The following is a 14,919-nucleotide window of genomic DNA, read 5'->3' on the forward strand; positions in this document are numbered from 1 at the left end:
TATGGTTGATTGTCCGCCACTTCCTTTCCCCTACAGCCGCTGATAATATAGTCACATGGGATCGCGCAGTTCTGATGGCGGCGATGATAGCCAGGATTGAGGTGGACTTTAATTAGCTTCTACAGGCGGTCATGTACGAGAGGGCATTTAAGGTCACAACTACTTATCCTTTTCCGTGCATGATATTTTCTTTATGCAGGTCCGCAGGTGTGCCCATCTGGAACATTGATCAGCTCAAGACTCGGCTGGGCACTGTTGATATCGGCCTCATCAGGTGTGAGGCCAATGAGTTGGCTCCACGCAGAGGGCCCCGTCCAGAATTGCCTCTACTTGATGACAATCTGGCTGATACAGTGGCACAGGCTCGCACGGCTACACAGGCTCGCACGGCTACACAGGCTCGCACAGCTACGCAGGCTGCTTCTGAAACCACTGACACTACCCCAGTTAAGTCTATCCTGGGGTAGTAGCACTGCTCTGAGCTTCTCTTTCTTATCCCCTTTCCCCGCTCTAGTCCCACTTGCGTCCAGAAACTAAAGGCACAAATGGCTACACTTATGCATCACATCCACCCTTGGATGCAGAGGTCTATTGATAAGGCAGAAGAGTGCTTGGAGCGGAGAATGGTCTAGCACACAGAGCGGAATATCGTTGAGGTTCATCAGCGCTTGGACGTTTTTTGAGTTGCGGGTGCTAGCCTGGCCAGACCCTCAGGTAGATGTGTCGACCCTTCAGGCTACGGTCAAGAATCTTCGAGCAGACATTGATATGATCCTAGAGGCTAGGGTGGTTGAGTCTGAGGCCCCTTCTGCAGAGCCTACTGAGGACACAGTGATGGCGGACTTATTCGCCACTTCAGAGATTCCACCACCTCCCCCTCGAAAGCATGCCAATAGGCATAGGGGTCGAGAGGAGGATGAGGCTAGAGCATGGAAGAAGGAGCGCCATGAGATGGAGGCTGCGAGGAGAGCCTCACTTGCTGAGGTGGAGGCGCGTCGAATGAGGGCTATAGAGTCAGCTGCTGGGTCATCTAGGTCCACAGATGTGGCGATAGTGGGAGGCACTGCTGATAGTGTTGTTGCTGATGAGGACTGATACGCTCAAACTTACTTCTCAAATAAGAAGTAAAGCGGTTGTGTCAAGTAAATAACCCAACTAGTGAGGTTGGGACCGTTCCCACGAGGAAATTAGTCTAGACTTAACTTCAACCTATTATTACTATCGTTTGGTCAATAACTTCCTTAGAAAATAAAAACATAAAAAGGGGGGTTTTATCTCTAAATAAGTGAAAATAAATAATAAACTTGAATGAGACACTTAACAACTTTGAATGTTGGGTTTTAATCAATTAATCAAAGTAACTAGGTTTTACGTGTTCCCCACAGGTTCATAACTTGATAACTCTAACTATAACAATTCTTTCCTAGTATCTTTCATGAAAAGTGATAATTTATGTATTTCTAAATCCTTGGTCCGGCATCTAGAAAATCTCACTCCGCACCTTGGTCCGGCTACGTGTGTTGCTATCCTAACCCTTATCCTTACCTCATATTAAGCATCGTATTCGATATTTGACTAAGTTATTACCTCGTACCAATCAATACTAGCCTATTAGATAGTATACACTAAATGTATGTTAATAATTATTTTCCTATTATTCTACCTCCTTGGTCCGGCAAGTAGCATTAAGGCGAGTTCTAACGTTGGCCAACCGTTAAAAAGACTTCTAAACGAAAGAATTATTAATACATGCAAGACACTACTCTAGAATTGTTATTTTAGTTAGAGTTTATCTCATTATTTGCCTATGGTTCCCACAACCCTAGTTATGGAGTTTAGTTACCCATAGCCATAAACACAATATTCAAATATATTAAATAAGAATTCATGTACTTACTTCAATGACAAAGAATAAAATCTAAAAGTTTGCTTGATTAATCATCAAAAATCACTTGTAAGAATCTCAAAATCTAATACTAATACACAAAGTCTAATTATTATCAAGAATCTCACAATACAATGTTTTCCAATAATGAATTTTACAATCTAAGAGTCTAACCTCAAAAACGAGGTTTTTCGAACTATTTATAAAAAATAAAAACCTAAATAAACAAGGACTCTGTTTGCTGGAAATCTGCCAAAACGCGGCTGGGTCGACGGACCACGCGACGGATCGTCGTGGTCACGACGGACCGTCATGGACTCCGTCGTCCCATACTTGAGCAATTTCTTCTGCTGCTCTCTTCATTCCCCTCGAAGGCAAGTATGACGGACCGTCATAGGCACAACGGTCTGTCGAGGGTCTTCGTTTCAAAACACTTCAACTCTTGGAATCTGAGTACTGGGATCAGTTCTCTGAACTTCATGACGAACCTGTAGGACGGACCGTCATAGCCACGACGGACCGTCACAAGCTTCGTAACCCTACACTTGGTCAGACTTCCCCATCTTCCTTCAGCAGCTTCACTACACTGCCACCTACGGACCATCACAAGCATGACGGACCGTCATAAGCTCCGTAGGTGGTCTCTTCTGCATTTCTTCGCTCAAAATCTCCGCATTCAGCTTTGGACAGATATCCTGCAAAACAAAGAGAAAATTATATAAAAACTAGCACAAAAAGACTTTCGGACACACTAAACGTAAGGAAAAAGTTTTAATTATACCGTGAAACCACGGTATATCAAGGACACTACTGAGGGTGTCCAAATTATAGAGGTAGTGGGTTCCGGGGAACCGGACCCACCAACTTGCTGATCGTCGGTGCTTTGCGCCCAAGGTTTGCTTCACCTACCACTCTCGTATTTTAATTTTTTTATGCATTGGGGACAATTGCATGTCTTTTTGTTGTGGAGGGGGGGGGTAAATTGAAAGTGAGTGCTAGGGTGAAGTCTGAGTAGCCCAATTCACTGTCCTCTTTTGGGGTTTTCTTACCTGTGGTTTTTATTCCCAAGAGACTGATTATTTTTTATTGTTGAACCGTCATGTCTATATATTGTGTACATAGTTTAACTCTGAATCATGATAGCTAAAATTACATCCCGATGAAATGAAAATGATGCATGACTAGTCATAGTAATTGATAAACGTGTGGCTCTAAGCATGACATAGAGATACACCACTGTATGACCATAAGTCAAATTCGAACTAGGTGTCTGATGATCTGGTAGAGTAATGAGATGTCAAGTGAGTGTGAGGAATATTTGAATAGTCCATTATTTGTATTGAGCTATAACTTGCCTGTTTAGTCCTGCTAAAAGTAAGTTGTAATAGACAATTAGGAAAGGATCATAGGCCCTTGTTCAATATAGACAATTTTTAGCCTAAATAAAAAACCGAATGAAATTAATCCCTCTTTGATTCAAATGATATGAGCTTAAACTAGATCTTTCTTTTTCACCCCAACTGATCTTTTCTGGGAATAATGTGTTGGACCCGGTCCCTCCTTGGACATGTGCACCTCAGCTTATGCCATAAGCATAAGTTGAGGGTGGCTAATGCAGTAAACAACCCTTTCATGGACCTGACCCAACGTTGGGTATTGTGTACTTTGACTCATGGCAAAGCCATGAGTTGAGGGTGACTATTTTGAAGAATGCTCTAAAAAGTGGGGTTGAAAGAACAAAGAGAGAGAAAGAACAAATGTAAAGTGACTCAAGAACCAGTTGAAAGAAAAGTAAAATAAAAAAATAAAAAAAATAAAAATATACAATAAATACAAGCAAGAAAAGAAGAGAGTCACTTATATAAGCAAGAAAGAGGGGAAAATAGCAAGGGAAAAGAATATGAGAAATTGGGCGAAATAAAATGATGAAAAGAGGTATGTTTAGTCAATATGTCAAGGGGGGAAAAAATTCACTAAAGTATACCTAAATATACCCTACCTGACCCTAAGCCTACGTTACAAGCTAAGATAGTCCTATCGTGATCCTAAAAGTTGTATAGCGAACTTAAAGCAGTGAAAATAAGGGCAAGCTTATGGCAATATGTATGAATGAGTTGTGAATATGTTCTGAGAGTGAGTTTTGAAAAGTAATCCTTATACTAAAACTGAAATCATTGTGTGAAAAATGATGATGTTGTTTTGAAGTGAGGACACTAGTTGCAATACCAAAAATATTAGCACCTCGGTGAGAAATTGAAGAGGATAGGTGTTAGTGTGTGGTGAGTCTGTGTCATGGTATGATTCAACATAATTCAAGACTAATAGTAATAACATGCATAAATATGATGAGACTGATCGGTATTGATAGCAAAATGATTGTGAAAGATAAAACACGGATACTATTGTACAAAGATTTTGTAGTGAGTCACAGTGCGTCGCTTGAGGACAAACAACGAATTTATGTTGAGGGTGTTGATATACCGTGGTTTCACGGTATTTTTAATGTTTTTTTCTTAAGTTTAGTGTGTGTTCAAAAGCCTTGTTGTATTAATTTTATTGTAAGTTTCTCTTCATTTGCAGGAAATTTGTCTAAAGATGAATGCGGAAGTTTTTGAGCAACAAATGCAGAAAAGTACCACCTACGGAGCTTGTGACGGTCCGTTGTGCCTGTGAAGGTCCGTAGATGGCATCGTAGTGAAGCTGAAGGAAGATGGGGAAGTATGACCAAGTGTGGGGTTCAAGTGTCTCAGTACCCAAATTCCAAGAGTTCAAGTGTTATGGAACGAAGACCCTCGATGGACCGATATGCCTGTGACGATCTGTCATACCTTCCGCCGAGGGTAATGAAGAGAGCAGCAGAAGAATTTGCAAAGTATGGGACGACGGAGTCCATGAAGGCCCGTCGCGACCACGACGACCCATCGCGAGGTCCGTCGACCCAGACACGTTTTGATAGATTTCCTAAAATTAGAGTCCTTCTTTTATTAGGTTTTTGTTTTTTATAAATAGTTGTAAAAACCTCGTTTTTGGGGTTAGACTCTCTTATATTTAGACTCTCATATAGTTAGACTCTTGGTTATTAGACACTTTTATGTTAGATTTTTTGTGAAGAGATTATTTTGATTAGTACACTTTGGATTGTTATACTTTTCTGTGGATTTGATTGTTGGTGATTTTGCCGATTAATCAAGTAAATTTCTGGACTTTAGTCTTTCTCATTGAAGTAAGTGCAGACTTCTTATATTATATATATGAATATTGTGATTATGATTATGGGTAACTAAACTCCATAATTCGGGTTGTGGAAACCACAGGCAAATAATGAGGTAAAACCTAACTAAAATAACAATTCTAGAATAGTGCCTTGCATGTATTGATAATTCTTTCGTTTAGAAGTCTTTTTAACGGATGGCCAATGTTAGAACTCACCTTAATGCGACTTGTCGGACCAAGGAGGTAGATAATAGTAAAAGAATTATCAACATAGATTTAGTGTATACTATCTAATAGGCTAGTATTGATTGGTAAGAGGTAATAACTTAGTCAAATATCGAATACAATGTTTAATACGAGGTAAAGGTAAGGGTTAGTATAGCAACACACATAGCCGGACCAAGGTGCGGAGTGAAATTTTCTAGATGCCGGACCAAAGATTTAGAAATACATAACTTATCACTTTACATGCAAGATACTAGGAAAGAATTTTTATAGTTAGAATTATCAAATTAAGAACATGTGGGGAACACATAAACCCTAGTTACTTTTATTAATTGATTAAACTCCAACATTTGAATCTGTTAGTTGTCTATTTTAATTTAGCTAGTTATTTTCATTCATTTAGAAATAAAAAAACCCATTTTATTGTTTTTGTTTTCTAAGGAAATAATTGACTAAATAATAGTAATAATAGATTGAAGTTAAGTCTGAACTATTTTTCTCGTGGGAACGATCCTAACCTCATTAGTTGGGTTCTTTACTTGATACGACCGCTTTACTTCTTAAATAAGAAGTAAGTTTGAGTGTATCAAAAATACATTTTATATATCTACAATTATGAAAGTAATGGACAATTAGTTATCTTCTGCATATCTGACATCACTGTAAGACCCTGTCCAGTACCCAGCTGCAGGTCATCTTTCAAGTAGTTGATAAAGAAGGTCCAACTATGTTTAGTCTACTTTTCCGCAACTATAGGAAACATTTGATTGTTTCCATTCCCTCCAATTGCTACAAGAAGTTCACCCTTACAAGCACCCTTTAAGAGACAACCATCAAATTCTATTATTCTTCTACATCTTTCCTTACACCCCTTCTTCAATGCATCCAAACATACATAGAAGTACACAAACAAATTCTTTCGTGGTACAGTTTCTCTATCTATTCGTACCAAACAAAATTATCAGGATAAGTTTGTTTTATAACTTCAGCATAATCAAATAACCTTTCAAATTTCATATTCCAGTCACCCATGTTTTCTCTAAGAATCATCATCTTTGCCTTGTAACAAATTGTTCTACCCACATGCAGTCCTAACTCCTCCCTTCACAATTCTTGTATTTTTCAAACCCTCAAAGATGGTTGTTTAGTTATTCCATCCTTGAATCTACTTGATAGGAACTTAGTTGCGCACATTTTTTTCTTATTAGATGGTAAACATTTGTGTATAGGTAGGTAATTCTTAGTCATATAATTACCAGAATCCCTATCAATAGCACCATAACACAACCATTTGCATTTTTCTTGGAATTTTACATTTCGCTCTCACTCTTTGAGCTTCATTCGGCCTTAACTTAATCTGATAATTTTTTCAACAATATATTTTACTGAAGCATTTTTAAATTCCTTAGCATTCTAAAAAATTATTTCAAGTACAAAAATAGCAACACTACATTTATCATCATACCTGACCTTTTTCTCTTTCTTTTGCGTGGTAGATCAACACCTCCAACAGCTTCTGCATCTAGGATATCAGTGTTATCATCACTATCACATTTTGATCTATCAATGTACTTCTCATCTCCTCCCAATCTGCCAACATATATATCCTTTTTATTTACTCCAATATCTTCAAAACCCCAGTCCACACCTGCCTCCCTATTGGTACTTCTTCAATCACTATTTTCTTCTTCATATCTTTATTTCCTCTAAGATTAGGATTTCCTTTGTTCCTTCTTTCAACCCTAAGAGATCTTAATTCTTCATCAACAACTGAATCATCTTCATCTGGAATATCATCTACATCTAAGTCACTACTAAATAGATTTGATTCAATTTCATTATGATTTGTATCACCTCCATTCAAATTTGAATAATTACCACAGTCCCTTCAGCATTTATACCCACAGATTCATCAATAAGGTCAGACCATGTTAAAACAGAATATGGAGCAGGTTATTCTTTTTCTAATTCATCAACTTCGTGAACCACATACACATGAAACTCATCACCATCTACCAAGTCTTTCACAAATTCTAACAGTTAAGCATCATAAGTAACTTGAACTAATTCATCACCATCTTCATAGTTAAATGTCTTAACATTTGTATACCCAAGGTCTTTAGTGTAGGAAAGAAACTCGACAAGACTAAAATGATCTTTATCTACGACGACACCATATACATCTACTTCTCGATGGTAAGTAGGTTTAGGGTTTGAAGCAACATACCCCCATAATGAAAACATGTTAAAAAATATAGTTGTTCATATTCCGACAAGGAGACCGACCCACAACAAAAGGAAATACGCAAAAAGCCCCTTATTTTATCAGCACTAGTTAGACCAAAACCTTAATTAAAAATGAAAATAAAGAAGAATCAAAAACAAAATACACCTTCTTCAAGAAAACAAAGGCAAAAACAGAGGTAGACAACAAAATGGTGACATCCCAATACCTCGTCAACTTAACATCCACAGCCCGATACCTCGTCAATACAATCTTAAACCTACAAATGATGACATAAAATACAACAATGGTTATTACTATCAACAAATTGAAGGAAAAACAAACCAATACATGTGAAGGAAGAGACATTTACCTAGGATTTTCATCGGAGAAGAAAGAGAAACGTATGAAGGAAGATGAAAGAAGGAAGTGGAAATATGATTTGATTTTTTATTTGTCTTTTATCCGATTTAATTTTTCTAATATTTTAAATAAAAACTACGTGTAAATAGGTTTAACAGTTGGCATCATATAAATTGTTAAGTTAATTCACCTAGAACGGGTTGTGTTGCACGCGCTTATGGTCTATAGATGTTTGTGCAAAAAGTGTTAAAGTGACACATAGGGACCCTACGTTAGGTGTCTAAAATGAAAATCCTTCAGTTGAGGTGTATAAGTGAAAGATTGTGCCAATTTTAGTGGGTCACCGATGACTTCTGCCTTATCCTTATCATGAACATGTATTACAAGGTGATATGAACCTTTTTGGAATAACAATGTATCTATTAATTTAACATTCATGAAGGTGACATTTGAAGTGATTTGTCTACTTATAAATAGAGATATCATTCTCCATGTAAGGCACAATTGAATAAGAAGAAAAGTCATCTTCTTCATCTCTATATCTTGTGTTATTCTCTTTATATTATATTATATTATATTATATTATTCTGAGCTTATATTTATAATAACTTAAATAAAAATTTGATCTCCCTTTTTTCTTTTACTTTTTAACTTGAAAATTATTTCAATTTCATATTTTATTTTCTTTTTTACTTATATTACTCTCTACTGTTTCATTTTTTGTGAGGTAGTTTGACTTCTTACAGAATTTAAGAAAGAGATGAAAATTTTTAAAACTTGTGATTCAAAAGAAATGATAAAATTTTGTGTCATTGTAAATCATTTTATTTAAAATAAAATAAATATTTTACAATTAATCGTTACTTGTCATTCTTTTTGAGAGTAAAGTAAATTACATAAATTGAGATGGAGATTTTATTTTCCAGGTAAATTAAGCAAGCGAGTAATAAAAATGATAAAATATATTTTTTTTTGGATGTTGATTGCGTGTGAGGTGAAACAATTGTGATTAGTTTCTTGGTCCTTGTGTAAAGCACAATGGAAAACCTGACTGTCACGTTTCAGCACACAAAACCCTCCACCGGAAGCAATACCCTAACCCTATATAAATATGCAGGCCGGCCCCTCTACTCCACAAGAAACGACGATGGGAAGTGGGGAAGATAGGTCGGAGATAGTGTTTTTCGACGTGGAGACAACTATACCAACGCGAACTGGACAGAAATATGCACTCTTGGAATTTGGGGCAATTCTTGTTTGCCCAAGAAAACTTGTTGAACAACATAGTTACTCTACCCTTGTACGACCCTCTGACCTCTCTCTAATTTCTACCCTTTCTGTTCGCTGCAATGGAATTACCAGAGATGCTGTCACTTCTGCCCCTTCATTTGCTGATATCGCCGATAAAGTCTTTGATGTTCTCCATGGTTATTTATTATCTCTTCATAATTATTTGCTTTATGAGGAATTGACTGATTTTACGTTTATTTTATATATATGCTTGCTATGTTGTTTGTGTAGGGAGGATATGGGCGGGCCACAATATACTGAAATTTGATTGTCCAAGGATTCGGGAGGCATTTGCTGGAATTAACAGGCCTGCACCAGAATCTAAGGGGACAATTGATACACTTACTTTGTTGACTGAAAAATTTGGAAAGAGAGCTGGTAACATGAAGGTATAGCCTCTTCTTCATCAAAATGTAGGCAACTAACTTAATTTTAAGAGTTCTCACTTGTTAGACAAGTGTTAGTTTTTTGCCTTCATTTGGGGAACACTACGGAGTACTCAAATTTCCCGAACCTAAGTCAATTGTGTACATACGCTAAGCAACACAGTTTGACACGAATTTATTGATTGTCAAGATCAATAGAATCAGCCTTCTAATATTGGTTTCTATTTATGTTAGAACATTTCTTTTTATAATATTACCTTTTTTATTCGTGCTACTTCTGTACGGACAAATGTTTACTTGAGAAAGGGTTTCTATTTGTGTTGTAATCTGGTCGATGGGTTCTTATGCCAATATTAGAAGACGAACTCTCCAGTCACCAGGACTGCAAATTTTTCATGCTGTGTCTTCATTTTTGTATGCTTTTTTTTTTTACCTTTATTTGAAGAAGCAGGAAACTCAAACAAAATAGTTATCTTCCTTTTTCATAGAATCAACCAGCATATATGAAAAAAACGTCTGGTTTGATGTGAAAGAGATGTGTATAAATGTTTCCTCTTTCAGATCTATTTGTAATTTAATATGTTGATATTTACATACATAAGCATTTGAGAGTATTTGTAAAGAGTAGATAGGCCAATTCTGCTAATAGGGGGAGGCTATTGCAATCCTTTTTACAGTTGGGGAGGTCTTGTGTACCACCACGAAATGTCACAGGGTACAAGTGAAGTGATATCAATTGTAATGTTTAAAACATCAAATGATGATTTGGTTGCATTCTGTTTGCAGATGGCCTCTCTTGCTACATATTTTGGCCTTGGAGAGCAAACACATAGGTAACAATGTTTTATCCTTTCTTAAAACACATTTCCTTGTTCTATTGTTGCAACCAAAGGCTAATGCTCTTTAGCTATTCTCATCATGCGCATGCTTAGCCTGATGGTGTATATATTTTCCACACAAGATTACCTTTTAATGATATTAAGATTCTTTTCTAGATCTTAATGATTAAGACGTATTCAAACCAATTAAGTGCTTAAATCTGAATGAAAGCAAATGCACTTAATGGTCTGATGTTTGAACAATTCAGATTCAAGCGTCCATTAAGTGCAAACAAATGAGGTTTTAATGAACTTCTCATTTGTTCGATCGGTTAGCGTCTTCTAAAAATGTCAAATAAGATACAATCAACTAAAATACTCCGATGTAGCAAATCATAATATTAATCTATATTGCATTTTGTTTCGAGAATATTGAATATAGCGACTACTCTCCAGAATAATTGAAATTGTTAAAAAAATATGAACACCCATTTAGGTCATCAAAAAAGGAAATAGATATCCATGTATTTATCAACATGGTTATATTAAACAACCAATATAAAAATAAAAGAAAAATTAAATAGTGTGGAATACCTAAGGGTACCAACTATATTATATGCAATAGAAGCGGTTCGTATATAAATAAAGTGAAAGAAACAGCTTAGGCAAATACAGAAGAAGTATCCCTTGGCTATGGCCATTCTCCGCACCCTGCTTACTGCTAGACCGGGATGATTTGTTCACCGGACTACCTTTATTTCAGCTTGTAATTAAATAATCCATTAACTTAACTATATTATATGCTATTGGAACTTCTTTCTATCAGAATGAAGTATCCTTGTGGACCATGCCCGTTTTATCTAGTAAACATCTGAAGGGGGACCAAGATATGGGATATGGTATTATTGTATTTACTTGGAACTTTTCAGCCAGTTTGGTGTCTTGCTCAATATGACTCGATAAGCAAAAGTGTATATGTTTGCGTTGTTTGGTTCATGTCTTTTATCTCGTTTAATTAATTCTTGACGTAACAGTTCCACAGTATTAGATTTTTCTTATTTAGTGGCTTTAAGGCCCTGGTATGTGTGGATGTTCACTCTTGGTAATTTCAACAGATTTTGATTGTAGTTAACTGTCAAATAACCCAGAGGTGTGTTTCTAATCTTTTCCAATAGGAAACACAATCTGTGCTATTTGTAGATGATTTAGATGGTTTTGGCCCGTGCAGTGTGAACTGCAAGGTTTGGAATATTTTTCATTGTCTCAAGGTTGATGTTTTACTTTTCAGAAGTTTGGATGATGTCCGAATGAATTTCGAAGTACTAAAGCACTGTGCAACTGTCTTGTTTTTGGTAAGTTGTTCAGTGTTATACTTTAGATTTTAGTTCTTCGAGTCTAGGTTTGCTAATGTTAACAATTATTCTCAAAATTTGCAAATCGTAGATAAACTGTACAGCAGAACCAATTTGACATGCTTTTGGTTTTTCTTTTCATTGCAGTATTTTCTTTTATCCTATTTGTCCATACAATCATGCCAATTTTTGTTTTGAGAATGACAATCATATGCATATATGTTGAGATATTACGGTGCAACAATAATAAAGAAAGTATATTACTACTCTAATTTCTTTCCATGTCTGTCAAATTGTAGAATGTTTGCTATGATCAATGAAATCCAAGTTGCATGCACACCTAACACCTGAAAGGCTAGAAATCAAACTCATAAATCATGAGATTGGTATACCTTCCCTTCTTATAACCTTATACTTGGTTAGCCCAGTGTTTTGGGAAGCGAGAAGCAGAAAAAAGCGACGAGGGGTCGCTTCACAGAATAGAAGCGATCATTTTTTTAAAAGTAAAGTAGTATTTAGTATAAAAATAAGAAATATTAAATAACCGTCTACTCCTCGGTAGCATATCTATGCCACTCCTCTTCACATGCACGAACTATCTCAGGTTTGTCTCCCTCATCTTGTCCACCATGGAGGTCACTCTACCTTTTCTCGAATATCTTTGTTCTTAATCTTACCAAGTATGCTCAAATATCCATCTCAACATCCTTGTTTTTCGCTACTTTCATCTTGTGGACATGCTAGTTCTTGACTGACACCAATAAACTAAAATGTTGAATCAATTGTGAAGCTTAAGAACTGATCAAGAAAGTACTTGAATTGTACCTGATAAGAAGCAAAAATGGAAGATTCATCTTGCTAACAGCTTAAACTTTTCATTATTTGCACTGTTCGAAATAGTATCAGATCTGGAGTTCAAATTATCTACAAAATAATATTTTCACATGCTTAGTTCAATAAAAAGAATCAAGCCGCATACAAGGAGCATTTTGAATGTCTAAAATAAATGATAAAAATGTCACTTCCCCTACAATTAAGCTCTTAGATGTGGCAGTTGACACTGCAATCAAGAACTACAAGGCCATGTTACCACATCTTACGAGGATATATATATTAACAGTTCACTATCATTTCTAAAAATTCTTTTGATCAGAACAGACTATTAAACTTTGCCATGGGTTGAATAGCTAAATTGTCGTACTTGCAGGAATCTAGCCTGCCTGACGTATTAACCAATAACAGTTGGGTGTCTCCTAATGCTGCCATAAGAAGTCGTGCTAATGGAAATACTAATTCGGAGGGGATGGGCTTGAGTATAGATACACCTTCATCAAGTGTCAAGACAGGACGTCCTATGAAATCTGTTGCAGAAGCTTACATAGAATCAGACAATCCAATACTTCCGCTTGTGAGCAGAAATATGGAGGAGGTACCAGATCTTATTGAAACAAATTCCTCGAGGCCTGACCCTTTTAACTTGGTCCAATTCAGTGCAGAAGTAAGGGAATCCATTCAATTAGATGCAATGGAAGAAGAACCTGCTTCATGTTCTCAAGATTTTTCTGCATCAATTGCAACAGAGGGTTACATTGGCTTCACAGACTTCTTAGAACCAAATAAAATTTCAATTTCTTCTGTCTCCTCAATTCTTTCCCCCATACATCGTGGAATGCCGAAGATACAAATCTTGCACAACAATACTGAGTTGCAAGTTTGCTCTAAATTCCTGAAGGTGCGGTTCGGAATTAGCACAAAGTTTGTCAATTATGCTGGTCGGCCACGGTTGAGTTTTGTGGTTGATACATCATCAGAGTTGTGCCAACTTTTGGATGCAATTGATAATCTCGCTCAGAAGTTGAACGAGGATTCAGGTAGCATGTCAGAATGGAGGCCTTTAGTAAACAGAAAACCTGGCTTTATGAACTGCCCTACCGTTCGTTTAAAGTAAGTTCTGATCTTCCTTTCTTCCTTCCCTAGATAAGTGAAACCTGCTTAATTTTCCTGTTATTAGAAACCAGGAGAGATTTTACCTTTTTTTTTTCTGGTATATTCTTAATGCTTATGAGATCAAATATTCGTTTTCCATTATGCTATGTAATGTGAGGCTAGTCTGCTTCTGTATATGCTAGTCTTCCTTCAGATTTTCCAACCTGATGCACAACACAAGTTATAGATGAGCTTTTAGCTCATGGCTAGTTCAGGCTTTACATAGTTTAATTTCAACTAATATAATAGTGTATTTGAACTTGCAGTTTACCAACTGTTATAGATGGTAATATCTCCCGCTGGGTAACAGAGATATACCAGAAAGAGTCTTCTGCAACACAGAAGCTTATGTTCAGTAGGTTTGATGTGACAGAACTGGATTCCCTGATTACTCCAGGGACTCTGTTAGATGCATACTTCTTGGTGGATTCATACGACTATCAACAGATTGCAGGCATCCGGCTGGTGGCTAAAAAATTGATTGTTCATTCCTCCCTTATAGATAAAGTGACTTGTCCATCAAAATAACATAATAGTTGTACAATTTGCTTCTATTGTCTAACCTAGTTCTTTACTAAGAACATGGGAGTATCCTGTACAGTGACAAGAATGCTATTCAAATTGTTTACTCTAATGTAATAATTTGGGTGGTTCATCCACTTAATATAAGTTGAATGACTTTTATACACTTGTTTGAGAATTTGTCCTATGATATCATTGATGTTTCTTTTACAACCACGTCATTGGACTATTCCTATTTTCTTGAGAATATACTCCTTTCTTTTAATGGGACGTCATGTTACATTCGTTCCTTTTAAAAAAAAAAAAAAAAAAAAACTTAAAAAAAAGTCTTCTAACAATATGATAAAAGCTTGTTTAATGTCTCTATAAGCAACTTCGTTTAGGTATTCAATTGGAACATTTATTCCAATCTTGAATTTTATAAAGGTTAATGAAATTTTAAATTAAAATTAATTAACAATTATGGTTAATTACTTGGGTGAGTCCCTTAATAATTACTAATTTTAAGCATATTCTTTAAATATTACCATTTATAGCAATATTATGTATACTTATTTTATTAGATTTAACTTCTCTTTTATGTTCTTTCTCCCTTTCTTTCTATCCCGCTTCTTCTTTTCCTTGTTGAACCTTCTTTCGTTATGTTCTTTTTCTC

The 14,919-nt window shown here is 36.1% G+C and overlaps 1 protein-coding gene across 1 annotated transcript; it reads left to right on the forward strand.

The window, feature by feature from the left end:
- Positions 1–8,884: 8,884 nt before the first annotated feature.
- On the forward strand, positions 8,885–14,430 carry LOC101255372 (protein NEN1). The gene is made up of 6 exons (XM_004252179.5): positions 8,885–9,337; positions 9,432–9,589; positions 10,373–10,419; positions 11,693–11,756; positions 12,964–13,700; positions 14,009–14,430. The coding sequence occupies exons 1-6, from the start codon at positions 9,022–9,024 to the stop codon at positions 14,268–14,270; spliced, it is 1,584 nt and encodes a 527-aa protein (XP_004252227.1). The 5' UTR covers positions 8,885–9,021; the 3' UTR covers positions 14,271–14,430.
- Positions 14,431–14,919: the final 489 nt, after the last annotated feature.

Source organism: Solanum lycopersicum, chromosome 12 (assembly GCF_036512215.1).
Source record: "Solanum lycopersicum chromosome 12, SLM_r2.1".
In the NCBI taxonomy this organism is placed as follows: domain Eukaryota; kingdom Viridiplantae; phylum Streptophyta; class Magnoliopsida; order Solanales; family Solanaceae; genus Solanum; species Solanum lycopersicum.

Bases quoted from the DNA above. Each gene is read 5' to 3' on its own strand.
- LOC101255372 (XM_004252179.5), top strand. From the start codon at position 9,022: ATGCAGGCCGGCCCCTCTACTCCACAAGAAACGACGATGGGAAGTGGG. The intron at 9,590-10,372 runs GTATAGCCTCTT...TTCTGTTTGCAG, and splicing joins AGAGAGCTGGTAACATGAAG to ATGGCCTCTCTTGCTACATA. The intron at 13,701-14,008 runs GTAAGTTCTGAT...TTGAACTTGCAG, and splicing joins TGCCCTACCGTTCGTTTAAA to TTTACCAACTGTTATAGATG.